This window comes from Sinohyriopsis cumingii, chromosome 5, assembly GCF_028554795.1.
Source record: "Sinohyriopsis cumingii isolate HCF-2022 chromosome 5, ASM2855479v2, whole genome shotgun sequence".
Lineage (NCBI taxonomy): Eukaryota > Metazoa > Mollusca > Bivalvia > Unionida > Unionidae > Sinohyriopsis > Sinohyriopsis cumingii.
In genome coordinates, this window is record NC_142965.1 from 142,340,538 (window position 1) to 142,363,468 (window position 22,931).

General features: G+C 36.4%; 1 protein-coding gene across 1 annotated transcript in view; it reads left to right on the forward strand.

Moving 5' to 3' along the window:
* Positions 1-1,253: 1,253 nt before the first annotated feature.
* LOC149800378 (uncharacterized) overlaps positions 1,254-22,931 on the forward strand; it is a 43,322-nt gene continuing 21,644 nt past the window's right edge. The window contains exons 1-3 of the mRNA XM_089957226.1: positions 1,254-1,330; positions 7,513-7,709; positions 13,322-13,487. Of these exons, the coding sequence (XP_089813352.1) occupies positions 7,611-7,709; positions 13,322-13,487 (265 nt within the window). The 5' untranslated portion in view covers positions 1,254-1,330; positions 7,513-7,610. The remainder of the gene's footprint in view (positions 1,331-7,512; positions 7,710-13,321; positions 13,488-22,931) is intronic.

Below are 22,931 nucleotides of genomic sequence, written 5' to 3' on the forward strand. Positions count from 1 at the left end.
GTACAAATATGTACAAATCAACATCCCCAAAAGACTGTTCTGAGTAACTGTCCTACAAATTATCTACCAGTACCGAGACAATGGTCAAATTTATAACGAATGCAGAGTGAAAGAACTGATACTCATCTGACGTTCTAGCCAATTATTGAACTTTGACGTGTTGAAAAAAAATCCTTAGCCAGGATGACAATATCCATGTCAATGTCAAGGTCAACAAAATCATTAGTCATTGTTGTTGTTGTTGTTGTTGTAGTGTTTAAAGCCATTTTTCAGCACACGATAGGCTATACATGGCGGCCAGTATTATTGGTGGAGGAATAACCCGTAAAACCCCGGAAAGAACCACTGACCCACGAGAAAGTATTGGCAAGCTTTCTCACATACCCACATTGGACGAATCGGAAACTCGAACCACGCAGACAGAAGTGAGATGGTAGTCATCAGTAACGGAGAGCGCTGTAGACCACTCGGCCACTCAGGGCCCCAAATCATTAGTCAATCCTGGGAAAGAGTGTATCATATCCTCTACGAGACAAGAGTAAGACTCTCAGATAAAAGCTTCAGTATGAAAAGGTGAGTTCCAAGAAAGAAAGATCATTTTGATCGAAAACTTTCACCTTGGAAGATGAATTTGACGCAACAAAAATATATGATGGTTCCTATTACCCAAAGCTAAATACGAAATACTATTACGCTGTACTCTGTGAAGAGATCTTAAACAGTACGTTGCCGGTACTCGATACCTTACAAATCAATGCCAAATACACAAGTGTTGTTAAGTCAACCGAACTAGTCGACTTATCAGTAACGAGTAACGTACGCTATTACTCGAATAATATTTTTTCTACCAAGTTCGTTTATCAATGTGTTCCGTTATATATATGGTTCTAACAGGCCCTGGTTTTTCTAAAATTCGAAAAGTTTTTCTCTAAATTTAAGGTATCGCATTATTTTGCTTTCGATATTTCAAGCAATATTAATAACTTTGTCAGAGGTAGAGACAGTGGTAAGGATGAAAATAAATTTTTAATTGTTTCACTATTTGGATTAAAACAAGAAACAATTAAAACAAGCACTTTCTTTGGTGTGGAAACAGCAATTAATAGTTATGTATGCTTACAGAAAAACAATGAAAAAGAAAACACAACAAAAGATCAGAAAAACATGACAATTTCTTAGGTCAAGGTATTGGTCCGGATCTGATTTGTCTTGCTGAATTTTTATTTACGTGTTTGAGTTACGCCCCTTGTTATAGAAAATGGACCCAATATACAATAACGGTTAAACATGCGTAATTTTATCAAATAGCGAAGCGTTAAAAATGATTTAAGTAAGAATGGTCAATGCAGAATGAACATTATTTGCATCCTGTCGTTTCATATTTTCGACAGCAGATCTTTCTACCTATTTTATCCTTGCACATTCTCGTGTATAGCCATTAGCTTCACCACGTACAAACCACAGGGGCTCGTTACAAAGAAAATCAAGATTGGGGTTCTAACCTGTAATAATATAACACCCATCCCTTGATTTTCTTAGTGACGAGCCCCTGTGGTACAGACCACCAAATCCTGTGACATGGACTTTTATCGTAAATGATTGGAATTTCGTAGACTGCAATATACTTGTCTATCCTCATCTTGCTTTTCATGCACAAATACCAACACAATATCTTTAGATGCTAAGATAACAAAAATACACACCCGCACAAACAAGATGAATGCCAGTAAATCAGTTATTGTGCTAATAGTAATGAGTTTCCTATGATCACCAATTTCCGAGAAATCACCATTTAAGCATCTGTTAAAGCCCACTATAATATATGATTTCAGTATTTTGTATTAGTCGATACGTTTTCAAAAGTTATATTGTTGTAATATAATAGGAATAGAATAAATGGTAATCAGTATGATAGATAAACTCTAAAATAAAAGCGTGTTAAAGAAAACTTAATATCTTTAAAGGGATACCTCAGTGGTCTGTTCATGGTCTCATACATCTTAATATTTTTATTCATAGAAGCTATAAATTGTAATGAATTTTAACTGGTAGGAGTAACTAGATTGCAGTATTGTAATAGCAAGTATGTTTAAAAGCTTAATCAACTACCCGCAAACAAGAATTATTTTTCTTTAACTTTATGAAAGTTCGCTATAAAATGGCAGTTGTCACAAATCTTAAACTTTTTTTAAACAAACCCTGTAACATTTACATGAGAGCAAATGCACACGTGCCCTCATAACATATTGTCCTTCACAGTTTCTTTTTTTCCGATAAAACGTTACCATAACTATTCATAGATGATGAAAGTCAATGTATGAATGAACTAAACTTGTTTCCAACCAAATTGAAATGGACAACATGTGAGTGCTTTAGAAAGATTGGTTTTATTGTGTAACCACTGACATTCTAGCCTTGTTACAGCAGTCCATGGATAGGATTGCAAATTTATGGTTTTATTAGTCATGTAGCAATGTCAGACACTAGTTAAATAGTATTTTCTTGCTGCTTTTTTCCATATTTTTAAAAAAATGAGAGCAACCTTAACCTTACAGCGCTTCTCGAGTTCCACATAGCATTGTCCAATTCATTTCACACCTTCATAATTGCATTTTTATGCTAAATTTTCAATAACATAATGTTTAGATCTTTCTATGATTTTAATATTTGTTAAAATATATTTGTCCAAATGTTTACAAAAAGAGACAATCTTATAGAGTTTTACTTCTCAGACACAGCTATGTCTGACATTATTTCCCCTTTCAAAAGGTTCAATTGCATTTCAAACTGATTTTGTGAAGAAAATAATGTACATGCAGCAGTTAAAATTTTCAGATCACCACTTATAGTCGTAAAACACAAACTGCTATTTAGATACTATTGTTTAAGTTTCAAAACACAAATTTGTATGTTTTTATCATCAAATCATAACTCATTGTTTCTCTTTATGCACATTTGTGTGTCAGAGATGCACGCTGGAGAAAATTGATGCACACATTTTGTTTCTCTGCATTTTTTTTTTACTCAAATTATTTGCTTAATGCAATCAGGATTTATTTAATATCCGATGCTTATGATGAGGGATGGCATCTTGTGTACTTTGAGCATCGGCATTGTAATGACGGAGTAGCTTCCCCTAATCTCACAAGCTCTGATGCTATTTCCATTGAGCTCAGCCAGGTGTCATCCAGATGCTTAACCTCAATGCTTGTCAGACTAGAAAGTGATCTTCAGATGAAAACGGCTTGCACTCAGAATCAAGAAAGTGAAATAAGCAGTTTTGAGTAATGGTGGATCTAACTTTAATGAAAAATGTAGGAAATAATTCCCTTGACTGGAATATGGCAAAGACTGCTATTGTGAATAATCCTTTCATGACAGTGTTTAAAGACTGCTATAGTAAATAATCCTTTCATGGCATTTTTTAAAAAGAATTTTTAAAAATCGGCTCTTCGCCACAAGATATATGGTGAACACATTATCACCAAAGGCATTCTTTCTCAACAAAGAAATCAGTAAGCTTGCAGAGACAAATATGTTATTTGGATTGCAAAGTCAAGGGGGGGTCATTGCAGATTTGTTTGGTTTGTAACTTTTCTGCAGTAGGAGAAAGATTTAAAAGTGTAAGTGTAACTTACTAAAAAGAAGATGAATCATTAGCCTCTTTGATTTTTGGACAAATATGTTCTAGGACAAAGTACATTAAAACCTATGGTTGTACACATTTTTTGACAGGCATTAAATCAACTGCCATTTGGTTAAAAAGATTTATTTGGGATTTGGTATTGGCTTATATATGTTATATGTAATGTATTGGTCTATAATACTGCTACAACAAGATTATAAGGAGGCTTTTAAAAGTATGACTTTTAAAGGAAAATGAACTTCTACAATTATTCTTTAAATGGACAGTGCATTTGTTTGTTAATTGTGCATGTTGGTTTATCTTTATTTTTTTTTTTGAGCGAGAGAGAGACTATGTTGTGCAAGTTGCAATTTCCTAATTCAAAACTAAAAAAGTAACGGTCAAACGAAAGTTTGTCAGTACATTTTTAACCCCAACACTTCATTTTATCCCCCAGTTCTGACACCAGTGTTTCTTTCTCTACCCTCAATTTTAAACCCCTGGGGGTTACATTGATAACTTGTGGAAATTGGCCAGTGATAGTTGCTATAACCAGAGATATAAAACCAATATCTGCTACAGCTTACTTGGTAAAGGATTAATGGTCAGTCAGCTATCAAAATGCATGCCTTTGAATGTGCAAGAGTTTGTTGATGCAGTTGAAATGAACAGTTGCTTTTGGAAGGCATGATGCCCATATTTTGCCTTGAGCTACGACACCAGACCGCTCTGGTGGCCTAGCGGTTAGAGTGTCCGTATCGGAAGCAGGAGGTCATGGGTTCGAACCCTGGCCAAGTCATACCACAGACTTACAAAAATGGTACTAACAGCTGTCTCGCTAGATGCTCAGCATTAAGAGGTTAGTGTTAGGACAGGTCGGCCTTGTGTCAACATAATGTGACTGGGTAGGACATCATGCTACATGTCTGTGGCATGATGCCACAGTGCTGACATCACTATAAATTGCCACACTGCAGACATCGTAGCGATATGACTGAAAAATTGTTAAAACTACGTTAAAAATTCAAAACACACAAAACACACACAACACCAGAAATAACTGGCTAACTCAAGGGAGCATCTCAAAAGCTACAGTCACTCGATATGCTTCTTAAAATCACAAGGCTAAGTCATTGTCGCTTTCCAGACATGCGAAGGAGAAGCTTTCAAATTTTAGGCGACTTAGTCACCCACTTTTCCTGGTAGCATAACCCCTGGTATGTGGAATTTACTGGAAACTCCTGATAGACATCACACAGTGATCTCACTAGGCAACAAATACATGTAGTGACCAAATCAAGAAAGTTGGTAAAAATGAAGCAAAGGAGTGAACGGAAAGGGCCAATGCTTTATTGTGCATGTTTTAAGATGAAATGAATACCATTTAAATAAGCACATCATTTTGTCCTATATCTGAAAGTTATAGATTGATCAACCGTTTCACTTCTTTGTAACTGAACAAAGAGCAAAGAAAGCAAGTGAACCATGTGTAATTACATGTACCAAGATATTCATGCCCTCTTAAGTCATCTGTATAGTCAGGCATAGTTTCAAGTCGTTCTTGGTGAGAATATTATAGCTGATTGAGCGTGTTGGTTACGGTAACTACTTCAAACAAAATCACATCCACATGACATATCCATGAAATAGACAATCCATTTTAATAATGGTAACAAAATAAAATTTATGACTGACTAGCATATTTATTTGTATAAATCATTAATATGTAAAAAAAAAAACCCCACTCTCTATCTTTAAATATTCATACATTCTGAAATTTAATTGGTGTGTACAAAAATGTTCATTTGCAAGGCTGTGTTATGTTATTTCTTTTAAGAATATCTCCATAAAGAATGAGATGAATTGATTCAGCAGGTCATTCCAGAACACGAATGTTTTCATAAAGATGCATGTTGAGTATCCTTCCTTAGTTTGTGATTTTCATGTCTACATGATCTACTTCAACTCCACGATTGGAAAAACCTTGATTTCTAACAGGATCACTGTGATCTAAAGAAGAAGAATGGTTTCTGCACAATATTGTTCTACCTTACACTTGGGTATGGAAGAAGCCTTTCAATTTTTTGGGCAAAGGTCAAGATTACTGTACCTATAAAGAATAGTTTATGCAAAGAAATATCAGTTATCAACATAGAGAACTATAAAAGACCAGATGGGCATATACTGTGTCTTTCATGGTGCCCATGCTAATTGAGCGAAAAGGTTGGTGTTTGCTTCAACATTTTTATTGCTGAATGTAACAGTTTATTGCTCATGTTTGTGGAAACGCATAACTCCACGGTTCCTGGTTTTCTACTGATAAAATTATTTTATTCTGGGAAAGCTACAAGTGGATGCCAACCCTCTGCCACATAGCATTTAATATATAAATTCCCCAATTTTGTGGGATATAGTATCAAAATGGTCTCTGATGAGAAACATTTTTTTCAAGATTGCTTAGTGTTTCAATATATATATATATATATGTGTGCATGTGTGTGTGTGTGTGTACTAACTTAAAGACTACTTTTTTTCATTTTCTTGTGTTGTTGACACATTATTAGGGTGCATAATTCGTCTTCTATCCCAGCAGAACAGCATTTTCAGATTACCAGGTACGTTTTACCTATCAGCTTATTTGCATAGTCCTGTGTAGTCAAAGCATGTTGCTAATGTTGATGTTTGTCAAGTATGGTAAAATTTGTGTAATTTGATTCCTGCATTTGTAATGTTGTAATTCACAAAGCATTTTAATTTCTGTTTAATATACGAAATGCATTGTTCTTCTAAAAAAGTTTTAATAGGAACAGTGTTTTGGTATTAAGATCACCTGGAAATGGGATCCATGCATTAATGTCATTAGTACAGAATGATCTCGCCATTAATACTGGCTGCCACGTATAGCCTATCTTGTGCTGAAAAATGGCGTTAAACCCTATAACAACAACAACAACAACAGAATGATCTGCATTTTCTAGATGAAGACTCGGTACTCAGAATCATTACATTAATGCATCCATAATTTTGTATGTATGGGCCGTTACAGGCAGGACATTGCTTCAGGTATGTGAAAATATTTGGTTTAACTCGGGTCTTACCCCAAATTTCTCCAATAGTATTTTCACAGAATTTCTTAAAATTAATCGAGTTAAATTTTGGGATTAAATGTTTAACTATTATTTTACAATAAATGTTTAGACAGTAAGCAAATATTATGCCAGTTTTCAAGAACGTTTTCACCATCCTGTGCCTGAATGAATGAAAACTAGTCATTTGACTTTCTTGAATGCGCATTTATGACTGGCCAGTGATGACATAATAATGACATGATGGATTCCTTGTAATAAGTAATTGAGTAGCTAAATTTTGTCATTAGTGAGGAGTCATTTTTATTTCTTGCATAATATGTTTTATTTTTTAATATTTGTATTCTTTAGATTTCCATATACATGTATAATCTCTTTACTGAATTTTTTGGGTTGTTTCAGTTTTGTGTTCAGTTCCATCCCATTTTGACTGGGTTTTGTTTCTACCAGTTCAATGATTTTCTTGTGGTATTTTTTGTGTATGGATTGGTTGATTGTACATTATATACTCACTTAAAAGTCAAGTCCAACTGCAAATTGCACAGACCCATATCTGCCATCACACAATGTGCTTGCAGACCTAGTTCTGTGTAGTTTGTTAGGATTAATTAGTTTCACAAACAACATAGACCTTGATCTGCCAGCATATTATGCAATGTCAGACTGTTGTTGGACTCGATACAATAGCTGATACAATGTAATTTTCAATCTATTGTACAGTATTTGGATTCTTTCACTCTAGTACTAGTTGTAATTGTACACTGTTGACATAGTAATCTGTACAGTTAATTTTTTCTTCAGCTTATTAAAATGTCAGATGTTGCATCAGAAAGTGAAAAAGCAATTTAACAAAAACCACAATTGCTTTCCTTTAATGTATGATGCAGTGAAGAGTAATCATGCTCATCGAGAAAGAGACAATAGAAAAGAGTGTTCCTACATCCAACAAGTACAAGTTGGCTGTCAAGCCTGTCATCCAGTGGCAGATACAAGGCCTGGTAGGTTTACATTGTGACTTAGTGACTATATACTCTGATTTATGTCCTAGGACTTACTAAACCATTGCCGGGACAAGTGAATTTTCACATGGGCAAGCAAATGTTCTGATGTTTATTAGCCATTAAGAAGGTAACATCTGACATGGTACATACCGATTTGAAACAAGCAGTGACTTTATGTCATGTTTTGACATGATATTATAATGTTTAAAAATATATTATTCAATTTACTAAGAAGTTTATTTAGGAAATTTATACAGCTTAATGGGCAAGAATACATTCTGAAATATATTTTCAGTTGAACATCATAGTTTGCCAGATATATGGATTTACCTCTATTTATCATCCACCTGGATGTGGATATTTAAGTAGATATATTAAGCCATCTCTATTTACCAGCCACCTGCATTTGGCTATTTAGGGTAGATATAGTTTGTTACCACTATTTAACAGAATTGGCTATTTAGGACACACGGTACTAATTATATGGAAGAACTGTGAACCAGTCTAAAAATGGGTGAACAAATAATAGAGTATTTACGGGTTTGGTGGTCCATAATTGATTAATAATGAAAATTAAAATTTTAGTAAAAATATTTTTTGAGAGCTTATCCTATCTGTAATTTTAAAAAAAATGTAGACAAATTTCTATTGATGCAATTTTAGTAATTTTACAGGCTTGACTCAGGAGTACTCAGTAATGCAAGTAGCACCTGATTCATTTGGTGCAGAATCAATAACATGTGTTTCATACACATGTAGATAAACAAAATGTCACAGCTCATATGGTGTTCTCCACACATAAGCTTGCACCAAGGTTAGATGTGCATGGAGAATTATAGGTCTCATCATTAGCACCCAGACATTTTAAATTATTGAATTTTGAGTATGATAGTGTTTCCATATGTTTACTGTTGGAGTTGAATTAGTACCGTGAGTCCTTTAGGGTAGATATATGGTGCTACCTCTATTTAACAGCCACCTGGATCTAGATATTTAACATATACAGTATTACCTCTGTTTACCAGCCACCTATATGTGGCATTTCATGTAGATATATGTTTCTATCTCGATTTAAACATCTAACATGATTGTGAATATTTAAGGTAGATATAATGTGCTACCTCTTTTTACCAGCCACCTGCATTTAGCAGTTTAATCTAGATGTATTGTGTCACCTCTATTTAACAGCCACCTACATGTGGCCAGTTAGGGTTGATATACAGTTTTACTTCTATCATACACCTGGATGTGGCAATTTAACGTAGATGTATGCTGCTACCTCTGTATATCAGCCACTTGGATCTAAATATATGAATTTACAATAGATATATGGTGCTAACTCTTTACCGGCCACCTCAATGTGGATATTGAAGGTAGAGATATATAGTGCTAACTGTGTTTACCAGCCATCAGTACTTGTATATTTAAGGGAGTGTAAGTATACTCCAAATGCATTTGTTTTGATTGGGTACAGATTTGTATCCTTATCATAAAGCAGTGCAGGTTTATGGATTGTTTGTCCATCAGGTATCAACATTGAAGCTAATGTTTATACCGAGGTAATTTACTCAGACCCTGTTTCCCGTAGAGTCACATGACTTGATAAATGTTCATTGAGGAATACTACAGCCATCTGTGAGAACTAGGTCACTGTAACCTATAATTTATGCTTCACTGTTACATACACGCCTTTGCATTAATTTTATTTTTGCTAGTTTAGGTCTAGCATTAGCTGAGGTATTCTTGCTTTTTTAAGTCATTTAACTTTTAATACAGATGCTTCAGAAGTAATACTGCACTCTTCTGTAAAAACTTGGTAACAATGACCTATTTTTCCCACGACAGTGATCTCAATTACCTTTCCATTTAGGTTCACTTTACAGGCACTATTGCTTGATTGGTCATGTAACTTGGTATATAAATGCATCATGAAGAGCACCACACCCTTATTTCAAAAGTAGGTCACATTGACCCATATTTCATCATCAGCAGTCTGCATTAATTGTCATGGTTGGCTCATTGGCTCAGTTTTTCTATAGGTTGCAGAGTCATGTAACTTGGTGTATAGATACTTCATGAAAAACACGACACTCTTCAATTAGAATTAAGTCTCTGTTATATTTATTTACAATTCCTGTGATCTGCATTAATCACACTTATCTTTTACACTGTTGCCTGCAGAGTCATGTAACTTGGTGTATAAATACTTCATGAGAAATACTACACTTTTCAGTTAGAACTCAGTTACTATGTCCTTTATTTAACACTCCTGTGATCAGCATTAACTTGGTATTAATTTAACTTTCTTAGACACTTTTGCATGCATAGTCATGTAACTTCATACATATGATGTATCATAAGAAGTGCTACGTCCATTTAGAGAAAACAAAGCTTCATAATATGGTCATACCTCCACTGGCATTTTCAGTCCGAAACTACAAATACACAGAGAACAATTATTATTTTGTGGAAAGTATAGGACTCCTTCCCTAATCAATGAACAATGATCAGTCTGTATAAACTACAGGACCCCTTCCCCAATCCATGAATACTGATCAGACTGTATAAACTATAGGACCACTTCCCCAGTCTATGAACAATGGTCAGTCTGTAGGAACTATAGGACCAATTACCCAGTCTTTGAACAATGATCACCCTGTTGAAACTATTGGACCCCTTCCCCAGTCTGTGAACAGTGATTATTCTGTGGAAACTAAAGGACCATTTCACCAATTTATGAAATATGATTTTTCTATGGAAACTATAGGACCCCTTCCCTAATGAGTTAATAATGAATATTTTGTGAAAAGTATAGGACTCCTTTTGAAATCCACAATTCAGTGGAAGTATAGGACATCTTCCCCAATCCATGATCAATGATTTTTTGGTGGAAAGTATACTACCCCTTCCCCAATCCATGATTCTATGGAAACTGTTATACCCCTTCCCCAACCCCAAATTCTTTGGAAAGGAAAGGATCCCTTTACTAATATATAAATTTAAATGCTCATGAAAATGTAATTTTCATTAAAACTATTAAAAATGTATTCCCACAGTATTCGAAAATGAGTCCCTAGCTGGATATAAGAGGTGTCTGTTTAAAGGAGGTGACCATTATGGAAGGTTGCTCTGTATACATACCATATTATTTGTTATATGGGCCTCTGGTATCATTGAGTTATTGTTGGCCTCTATACTGTTAGGCCTGTTAAATATACTGTACAGTTCACATGAATTTTCCACAAACACATGTATGCAGAGCACTGTCTATGAGCCACCAGGGCATTCTCTAAGCACTAGTAGATGGGTAATTTACCTGCATAAATCTGCCTTAGTGACTGGATAGTTTTTGTTGCCTCTCCTTCCATTGAAGAGCAATCCAAACCACACTGTGAGCAAAACAAGTTATCTAATTGTCTGAAAAAGTCTGCAGGTAAAATTTGACATTTTCATTTTGAAGTTTTTGAACTCTAAATTATTATAGTCATCCCCACAGATCATAATAAAATACACAGAATGTATATCAATCTGAAGGAAGAGTTGAAGTCATAGATCACAAGAGCTGAAGCCATACAGTTATAGATCACAAGAGCTGAAGTCATACAGTCATAGATCACAAGAGCTGAAGCCATACAGTTATAGATCACAAGAGCTGAAGTAATACAGTCATAGATCACAAGAGCTGAAGTCATACAGTCATAGACCACAAGAGCTGAAGTCATACAGTCATAGATCACAAGAGCTGAAGTCATACAGTCTTAGATCACAAGAGCTGAAGTCATAAAGTCATAGACCACAAGAGCTGAAGTCATACAGTCAAATATCACAAGAGCTGAAGTCATACAGTCATAGATCACAAGAGCTGAAGTCATACAGTCCTAGATCACAAGAGCTGAAGTAATAGAGTTATAGATCACAATAGCTGAAGTCATACAGTCATAGATCACAAGAGCTGAAGTCATACAGTCATAGATTACAATAGCTGAAGTCATACAGTCTTAGATCACAAGAGCTGAAGTAATACAGTCATAGATCACAAGAGCTGAAGTCATACAGTCATAGATCACAAGAGCTGAAGTCATACAGTCATAGACCACAAGAGCTGAAGTCATACAGTCAAATATCACAAGAGCTGAAGTCATACAGTCATAGATCACAAGAGCTGAAGTCATACAGTCATAGATCACAAGAGCTGAAGTCATACAGTCAAATATCACAAGAGCTGAAGTCATAATGTCTTAGGTCACAAGAGCTGAAGTCATACAATCATAGGCCACAAGAGCTGAAGTCATACAGTCAAATATCACAAGAGCTGAAGTCATACCATCTTAGGTCACAATAGCTGAAGTCATACAGTCATAGATCACAAGAGCTGAAGTCATACAGTCATAGATCACAAGAGCTGAAGTCATACAGTCTTAGATCACAAGAGCTGAAGTCATACAGTCATAGATCACAAGAGCTGAAGTCATACAGTCTTAGATCACAATAGCTGAAGTCATACAGTCTTAGATTACAAGAGCAGAAGTCATACAGTTATAGATCACAAGAGCTGAAGTCATACAGTCATAGATCACAATAGCTGAAGCCATACAGTCATAGATCACAATAGCTGAAGTCATACAGTCATAGATCACAAGAGCTGAAGTCATACAGTCTTAGATTACAAGAGCAGAAGTCATACAGTTATAGATCACAAGAACTGAAGTGTTACAGTCATAGATCACAATAGCTGAAGTCATACAGTCTTAGATCACAAGAGATGAAGACATACGGTCATAGATCACAAGAGCTGAAGTCATACAGTCATAGATCACAATATTTGAAGTCATACAAAAATCACAAGAGCTGAAGTCATACAGTTATATATCACAAGAACTGAATCTTACAGTCATAGATCACAAGAGCTGAAGTCATACAGTCTTAGATCACAAGAGATGAGGTCATACGGTCATAAATCACAAGATTTGAAGTCATACAAAAATCACAAGAGCTAAAGTCATAGTCAAAGATCACAAGAACTGAAGTCATACAGTCATAGATCACGAGAGGAGAGGTATATGCCACATCTAGTATGGACTCCACACCTGAGCATGCAGAACTTTTTAAGTTGTTGGAAATTACATCACTTGTGAGTCCCTCTACAGTACAATGTGAACAGGGGTTCATTCTTATGAACCATATCACCATTTTAAGGGACAGTCCATATCATTTATTTGGAAGGAGTTGGGTGAGACAGAAAAATGGTAAACAAATAAGATCTTGTTGGGCAAGTGGGGTTTTGTTCGGGTTAAGTGGTTTTCTAAAGCCATAGATGTGGCTCTGAGTCTGGATACACATTTATTTGACCACTGGAATAGTGAAAGAGAAAAAAGAAAGAGTAAGAATGCTCCTGATTGCCAAAAGTATGTAAATCGGTACTCAGATCTTTACAAAAGTAGGTGTATAGGTATCTTCTGCCAAAAGCCATTATTGACTTGGAGTCAGCCATAACTTCTGTGTTAGACTAGACCATATGTATGAAGCTATTTGGAGAATTTACCTATTGTTACCTAGGGCAAGACTTCTTGCTTAGAATTGGTTGTGTCTACATCTCATACATCTTTCAGCTTCATAAACTAGCCCTAGAGACAGGCGATGAGTCTATCATCATTTCCACAAATGTGAGAAAGGGAACTTACAATTACTATGGGTCCATCATGGGGAAAGAGGTTTTGGAAAAGGATGACCTACTCTTGCCATCCATCTGTACCAATTTCTTCAAATTCTGCACAAGTAAGGTTCCACTCCAAAGTTTAATCATTTGTAGAGGGTTTGAATTTGTATCCCAAAGTTGTATGCTTTAGGTATTGATAAAAGAACTTCTAATTGCCTTTATTTTGGTGTATCATTAATAAGTATAATTTAGGTTGGAGAATATATAGTTTGGCATTGTTTTAGATATGCATCTCTAAAAGACTTGTATCTCTTGGTTATTTTCACTTCATGTACTCCATAAGTACATTTAAAAAAGGACCATGTGAGATTTGTTTACAAAAATATATGTTATAATTCATTTATTGCACTTACAGAAGCTTATATTATCTACTTGAGCAAACTTTTCCCTATTTTAATAACTGCTATAATTAGTGTACTTCACACTATTAGGTTCATTTCGTAAGGAGACGAAAGCAACTATTTCAAGCAGCTGTTTGTTTTTGACCGTATTTTGTTTCCTTAATGCTATATATAAAGAGATTTCAATCATAGTACATAATAATAATAATAATAATAATAACAATGTGGATTTAGTACAGTGCCTAAACTTAGAAGCTCTAAGTGCTTTACAATATCTGATAATACATAAAAAATGTGTGACGACAAGATTACAAAAAACAAACAATGAAATAACAAAACAAAAACATGTTCACAAGAATTAAGGAAGTAAACACTATTGAATCTTTAGGTCTATTCGTTTGGTCAAATTGAAACTAGCATGAAGGTATTCAGACATTTATTACCATTGCTTGTTTTTAATATAAATAACTTCACCTTAAACCTGTCCCTTTTTCAAAGGTACCTAATAACTGACAAGTGGAGTACATTGGAAGAGTACTCAAATAATAGAAATACCATGCATTCATTTTTAGCTCTACTGGTCATAGAGAAGAAAAGCTGATGGGATGGTATGTCATTTATCAGCCATCCTCTGGGACAAGTTGATCATCACAGCTATTCCAAAATTACATGGAATATTGCCATGAAACTTTCCACACACGTTTATCCCATGGTCTAGTCAGTCCAAATAAAATATGCACCACTTGAATATACAGTTGGGTCACCATTTCAGCCATCTTGAAAATTTTGTTTTTGCTAGTCATATCATCTTGGGAGTTTTCATCAAAAGATTTATTAAGATATCAATCTGATCCTAAATGAAAATGGTGCCACATAGAGATCCAATATGATCACCACAGCAGACATATTGAAAATATTAGTATCAATACTCCAACTGAGTGGCATCAACATTTATTTTTTGCCAGAAGAATTTTTTATGATGTCTGGTTGGTCATAAATTAAAATGGTGCCGATCTTATGTCCAGTATGGCCACTGCTCTGGACATCTTGAAAATCCTATTATTACTACTCGTGAATGGAGGTTCACATCAACTTTCACTAAAAAATTATTATGATGTCTATTTGGCCTTAAATGAAAATGATGTAAATATGACTTAAAACATGGCCTCCATAATGACCCTATTGAAAATATTATTGATATTCCACCTGTGCAAACTAATATTTCATAGAATTTTCACCAGAGACTTCGTTAATGTCAAGCTGGACCTAAATGAAAAGGGTGCCACTTGCATGTCCAATATGGCCACACCAGCAGTCATTTTGAAAATCTTATTGCTGCTTCTCATGAATGGATGGTCATATCAATATTGGGTTTTTACTAAATGATTTCTTATGATGTCTACAGTACAAGCATGATCTTGGATTACAGATCGTCCACTTGATCCAGTGGACATAGACATAGTGGAAGAGTCTTCAGTGTCCACTGCGAATAATGGATATTCACTGTGCACGGTGGATTCCCCCTATTTTTAGTGGACATCCACTCAGTCTAGTGAAACTCAGTCATTGTTTTTTACTTCAGCGTTAGTGGATGTTCTGTCACCCCTCACTGATTTTTAAAAAAATTGCTTTGCGAGTTGACACGCTAAACAAACAAATGGGAGAAAACCCAATGCCATAAAATCAACCATGCCAGGTGTCAATTTCGTACCTTTACCTAGCAGCAGGGAAGTTGAACAGACCAGCGTTTCCAGCCAAAATAAAGCTTCCTACGAGAACTTTCTCCGTAGAAGCCTCAGAAAGCAGAAATAACGCCTTCTACGGGAGCTAATTTTCATGCATTTCAGACCGAGTGCATCGGTTGGTCGCGCCGTGTGTGTTAGTAAATATAGCGTTCGAGACAGGAAAAATAAATGTTAGGAAATAATTTTTTGTGTTATTTTTTTTGTTGCATGGTTGGGCTGCTTTGGTCCATTTTACGTCGCATTGAAATAATATACTTGAAAATAATATGAGTCGGAAAACTAGCACAGTTGGAGAGCCTCATTCTGCTAGATTAGCGCGAGAACAATTAGCGGCAGTAAGGAAACGTATTCCAGCAAAAGAATTATTCAACAAAAAGGTCCGAGCACACGAAGACACAGAATTTGGAATTACCGAGATATCGTCGAAATGGTTAAAGCCAGTTACCGAAACAACCGAAAAAGTCTTACTTGGTGATGTGAAAGATCCGGATATCAAGAAACGTGGAATTCTTCCTGTGTTGAGAGATATTGAGGAACATACTCGAATATTACCGGATTTGCCAGCACAAATACAACCGCGTGCACAAAGTCCAGTAGCTACCATAAAAAGAATTGCTCTCGAGGAAATTAAAAAAATTTTTACCGATGATGGTTGGAATACAATAACAAGAATACCAGTTAAAAATACCGATGACCTTGTTAAATTTGGCGCGTTTGCCGAAGATTCTTTCCGTGAGAAAAAATCTTTTTTATCATCGGAGGGATTAAAAAAAATTAAATCGCGTGATACCTGGTATAATACGATATACATAATTAAATTTGAAAAATCACGGGTAAGTAAGGATGACCCGATTTATAATACATTTTTAGCAGGTGCGGATGAAAAATCGCGGCTTAATAAAGAACAGGCGAAAGCACTAAGAACAACACCTAAATCTTCACGAAGAAAAACAAAACCAAAAGAAAATGTTCAACCACAGGAGTTTGAAGAAAAAGTTCAACCACAAGAAGAAGATATTCAACCACAGGAGTTTGAATTTCGACCACAGGTGTTAAAAGAAGAATTTCAACCACGGGAATTAGGGGCCAGACCAAAAGAAAGAAGTCAACCTCAGGAAAAAAAGAAAAAACCCAGAAGTAAAAAAGATAAGAGCGACCAGGAACCAATATTTCAACCAAGCGATTACAAGCCACCTGCGGACGAGAGAGTTCGAGCATTAACTGAGGAAGAAATTGCATCTCGTTCAAGAGAGGAGATTGATTATAGTAAATCTGCCGATTATTATTTGAGAGAAGACAATATCGATATGCTCGATGATAAATTTGCAAGATTAGCTGTCGCTGCGAATTATATTCCAGAAAATAGAAAATTATTCTTGCGAGAAAAATTCGTTGATACAATCAGATTAGGGGATTGGTCGGCGATAATTTATTTTGGTAGTTTAAGAAAGCCGATAAATTACTACGATCTCGGATATTCGGATTTTTTACGGGAGGTCAATGAAGAAAGGGAAAGGCAAAAAAAAAAAACGATTATCATCATCACCACCGCAACATCCTGGAAAAAGAACACCATCACCACCAGATTATAGACCAAGCACACCTCCACCTCAAGATCCTAAAATAGGAAGCGGATACACCATTTGCCCTGACAGCGTCGTCAACGATGTATCTCGCCTCGAAATATTAATAGGAGGAAAGCGAGCCGGAAATAATTCTCATGAAATAATCAACGAGGCCTCAGATATTTGCCAGCGATTATTCCGCGGCGGTGTTATTAACTGCCACATTTACAAAGAACTCGTTGACGAACTCATCGATTAAAACAACACAATTGAAATAACATGATTGTTCACAAACATCAACGCAGACCTAGACAGGTCCGCATAGTTAACTCTCGATTGCCTGTATATAAATATATTCACGGCAACGGATTAGGTGATATCGTTAAAAGTTTTGTTACAAGGATAGTCCCTAAAATCGGACCTGTAGCTAAGCAAATCGCATCAAAAGCAATAGGAAAGATCGGCGAGACTGTTATTTCTGGCGTTGGTAATTTGGCCAGTAAAGGCCTCGATGTTGTCAAAGGTAAAATATCGAATTTAATGCGCAAAAGAAAGCAGCCTATCAAATTACCTAGCACCAGCGAAATGCCCGCTGATGTCAGTAAAGTTATAAACGACGCAGCAAATAAAAAAATAAATGATCTAGTACAGGAAGTTGCAAATACAAGTTTTATTTCGGGTAGCGGTCTTCGTTTTAGATGAAATTCTTAATAATAAATGTTCGCACAAGTGTCAAACGAAGTGTTCGACATGGACGAGCCTGTAGGCAAGGACACCTCCGTGCGTGATTTTCAGTATTTCTCGTACGTTGCAGTTGAACCAAATACACCTAATCGCATGGAAATTCAAGTTCACGATACGACAAGATATTTTCTTCCATCTGAGGCATATATCGAAGTTATCGGGGAAGTTGTTAAAACGGATGGTACCAATTATGCAGCAGATTTTAGGGTCGGATTTGTTAACAACGGTATTATGGCATTATTCAAGAGCGCCACTTACATGATTGACGGAAGAGAAATTGAGTCAATCACCAATGATACTGACTTAGCAACGATGATTATAGGTCTAGCTAGATACTCGGATGATTTTACTAGATCAGCTGGCCCTAGTATGATGTTTGCCAAGGATAATTCTGATCGTCCCGAAAGTAGGCCGTTTCTTATCAGACAACCCAACGATCGCGCCGCTCCTAATGCTGCTCCCGCTGCTATCGAAGATATGATCATTAAACCTTATCCTGATTATAATCTCGGATTTGCCACGCGAAAGTCTATGCTAACACCAGGTAACAGAAGATTCTCTTGTGCTATTCCGTTATCCCATATATTCGGATTTTGCAGGCATTTCAGGAAAATTATCTACGGAGCAAAACACACCGTTACGTTTGTCAGAAAGGAAAATAGCAACGATGCTATCTGGCGAGAAGGTGCTATCGATTACGCTACTGGCATGATAGGTCCCAATGATGCCGCGCAAAATAACGGCATAGTAAAATTACTCAAATTTACCTTGTGGATGCCAGCGATAACTCCATCAATAATCGAGGAAGAAAAATTATTATCATTTATGAACCAGGGTGGTAAATCTGTCATGTCATGGCTGACAACAACAACAGATTCCACAACTATCAATATTAATGGTGATTTTACCTGGCGTATTGCATCGCAGCAGGGTACCTCTGCACCTAGGCATATCTTTATCGCTTTTTTGCGTACCGGTAGATATCATCAATTATACAGTCACATGATATTTGATCACATTGGAGCAACAAATGTGTCGTTGAGAGTAAATGGCCAACAAGAACCATCCGAGGAAATATCAATTGATTTTGAAAGTCATTCGACGGCTCGTGCGTATCATCGCTTGTTAAGTTTCATGGGTCGTGATCAAAATTTCGATACCGGATTGCAAATATCACAGCTGGATTTTAATAAACTTTATCCTATCTATTATTTTTCTCTGGAACATCTCGATTTGGTAAAACAATCTGTCGTTGATATCCATTTCAAAGCCAGAATTAACACAGGTGGACTTAATCACAAAGCAGTTGCGGTAATTCTCAGCGATAGAACAATGATCCTAGAGGGAATTAGTGGCAGAATGAGAATTATCGACGCACCTGTTGAGAAAATGTAACTTTAAAATCGAAGATTTTTAAGATTTCTAAATTTAGATTAAACGATTATTAATATGCCATACGAACACGTCAGCGTAACTCTGACCCCGGGTCAGATGAAAAAACTCCAAACAGCAACAGCAAAGCGATGCGGTGTGAAATTAACCCTGAAAAATGATCAAATTCAGGGCGGGCCTAAACAAACTGTCGCTAACTAAGAATCAACGTGAACGTTTCACCAAAGCCAAATCAGCGAATTCCGGCGTTCATGTGAATCTTAGTATAGGTGCCATCAGAGACATGGTCAAAACGGGCGGAATTTTCCCTTTCCTAGCTGCTATTCCTGGATTATTATCCGGGGCTCTTCCGGCAATTGCAAAAGCGATAGGATTAGGTGCGGCCGGAGCTGTAGGCGACAAACAAGTACACAAAGTAATGGGAGGGCGATATGGTAAAAAAAAGGGAAGCGGCCTTTATCTAAGACGCCCCCCGTACGGATCCGGCCTAAGATTAGCACGGCCTATTCAAATTTAGATTTATTCAACGAAGCAAAAAATAAAAAAATAAAATTTTTCAGAGGCGTATTTATGCGGGATCAACTACCAGAAAAACCAAACCTCACCGAGACAGGAATAATAAATCTCGATTAAAATACCGGTCCTGGCACACATTGGGTCGCCTACGCGATTAATCCTCGCGAAGTTGTTTACTTTGACTCGTACGGACTAGCTCCACCAAAAGAATTTATCGATTACGTGTCAAAGTTAAATATTCGAATTTGGTATTCGACACTTCCGACGCAGACGTTAATGGATCCACCGATATGCGGTCCTGAATCAATTAATGTCCTTGATGCAATTTCAAAATCATCCGACCCGTATCATAGGATCGTATTTAAATACGCCGTAGATAAATATCATGGTTGATATTTACGGTAGATCTCTCTACAGGAAGAAGGAGGTAGACGACGTTGATACATCAAAATTCGCCACCAGGGATGATATTAATAATCTTCTATCGCTGTCAGAAGTAGATCCTGGCGAAGTTGCTGTTTTTCAGAGCCGCGAAGGAAGATTACAAACCAGCAACGTGAAAATAACAGATATAATCAAGCGAGACGAATATAACGATCGCATTAATCAATTTACTCACCTATCAGATTCGGTATCAAAATCCATCGCTGATATCTCCGATTTTGTAGCGAAGTTGTCACTGAAGGCCAATATCGCAGATGTGGAAAAAAAAAGACAACGAGTTATCAGCAACGTTGCTTCTGAAGGCCGATAAAACATTATACGACGATCTTCAGGACAGAGTGACAAAAAGACTTAACAGGCTAAATAACGATCTTAAAAAACTCGACGATACCTTAACTAAATTTAGTAAAAAAATCGAGGAAGATATAAAAACATCCGGCGATAATTTCTCCGCAGCACACGAATTAGCAAAGAAAAAAGTCGATCAAGCATCGCACGATGATCTTAGCGAAAAGGTAGGAAAAATCAACAGCGACATCACTAACGTTCTCGTCGATATTACCGAGATAAAAACCGTAATGAGTCAGAAAAGCGATAAAACATTACACGACGATCTCAGCGAGAAAACAATAAAAATCAACGAGGATATTGCCAAAATTAACGAGGATATTAACGTGGTACGTGAATTGGCGCGTCAAAAGGTCGATAAAACATCAAACGACAATCCCAGCGAGAAAACAAAAAAAATTAACGAGGATATTACTAAAATCAACGATGATATTAACGTGGTACGTGAATTGGCGCGTCAAAAGATCGACATATCGGTGTACGACGGAGAAATTCGAGATTTTAACACGAAACTTAATGACGCAGCTACAAAAATTAGCGATATTAGCACAAAAATATCGTCAGTGAATCTTAAAAAACTAGCGCGTATTATTATACCATCGGAGGTAGAAACAGAAAAAATTGATTGTTATGTGCCATTTGTGTTAATGAAACAAAAAACAGATGGTTTCCCGAGAATAACACATTTAGTTTTACTTTTTCGATTGCTGGTGTATATAGAATATATTTTATCTCCCCGGTAAGATTCAAAGTAAAACCCAGAATTCGTGACTCTTATGAGTATCATCCCGGGTTTTTAATTCTTCCGATATACGAAAACTATACAGAAACGTTTACATTAGAACCGCCAGATAGAACGTTTCAGATGACAGTTGAATATATTGTAATTTTCGAATATTTATCCGAACTTCCACAATCAATTGATTGGGCAAGTTAACTAATAAATGACTGCATCGGACTACCGATACAATCAGGCGCGTTTATGGCAGGATTCGCTAAAAAAGCTCCTCGACGAATATCAAACAAAAATAAAAAAAATGCTGTGTACGCGGTAAGCGCAATAATTGCCGGCGCAGGTATAATCTTATCCGCGGTAACAACAATCGCGCCGATCATAGCAACGATAATAATCTCGTCGACAACGACAATCGCCGGTGTTCTCAATATTATCGCAAAAAAAATATCCTCATGCACAAACGAAAAATTATCTCTGTACACGAGTAAACTATCCCAGGTCAACGAGGCGTATTCGAAATTATCATCGCTGCTTTCTGAGAGTCTCAACGACGGCGTTATATCCGATCTAGAATTTTCCATGATGGTAAATATCTATTCTGAGATTGAACAAATGAATATCAATAATGTCGGAACTAGCTCAAATCGTGACAAACACAACACCGCCGATAACAACACTGATATCGGTAAGTTCAACCAAGCCAGAATTTAGTATCGATTTTCCAACACCAATTAGCGTTAAAGAAATTGCGCTGTCACAGTTACGCGTCTATAACAGCTGGCCCAATGTTAGATCGAAATCATTTGGTAGATTATCGCCGAATAATTCGCTTGTTTTTGCCAATAAAAACCGTCCCGATGGAACTCCCGATTGGATCGTCGTTGGCATACCAACAGGCAGTTACGAAATTGAGCAACTAGATAAGGAATTTACCAGTAGAATATCAAACATAACCGGCGATGCTAAGCCAGGAATAAAAATATTAGCGCACGAACCAACGTTGTCGTCGATAATCGAGGTAAAATCGCCATATGTCATTGATATTTACCAATCATCGATTAGGACAGTTCTAGGTTGGCCCGAAATCACACCTCTGGCAAAACCAAAAAAACCAGATGTTTTTATTCCAGGTTGGCACGAAGAAGCTCCTCCAGAACTACCGGAGCCAAAAAAATCAGATTTTATCACCGACGAAGGATGGTACGGAACTATCAAACACAAGTCTCTAATCCACAATGCCATCAACATCATGAATATCCACAAATTTAACATGTTAATGTTCGCTTTTACTTTTAGGGACGAAAGAATTCTCTCGTGGTTGGTTCTTCCCAAAATTCCCCCCGGCGTGAAAATCTTCGACGCTACTAACATTAACAGGACAATATTCCCCATAGAAGGCATCATGATAAGAAAAACCATCAACGAATTTAATCAAGAACATAAATTACATTTAAATTTATTGCGGGAATCCTTTCATGAATGCATCTTAAATAAATCAGGTTCATGCAGCGAAATTATCGGACGTGTGAAGATTTTAAATCAACTCGCGAATGATGTTGAATATTATCACGACATGTTCATTCGGGCGATAACCGACGATATATCAATTGCCGATTATGTTCTTCCTATTAGCAGCTTCACGTTGATCAGAAATTCAGGAGAAAAACAAAAA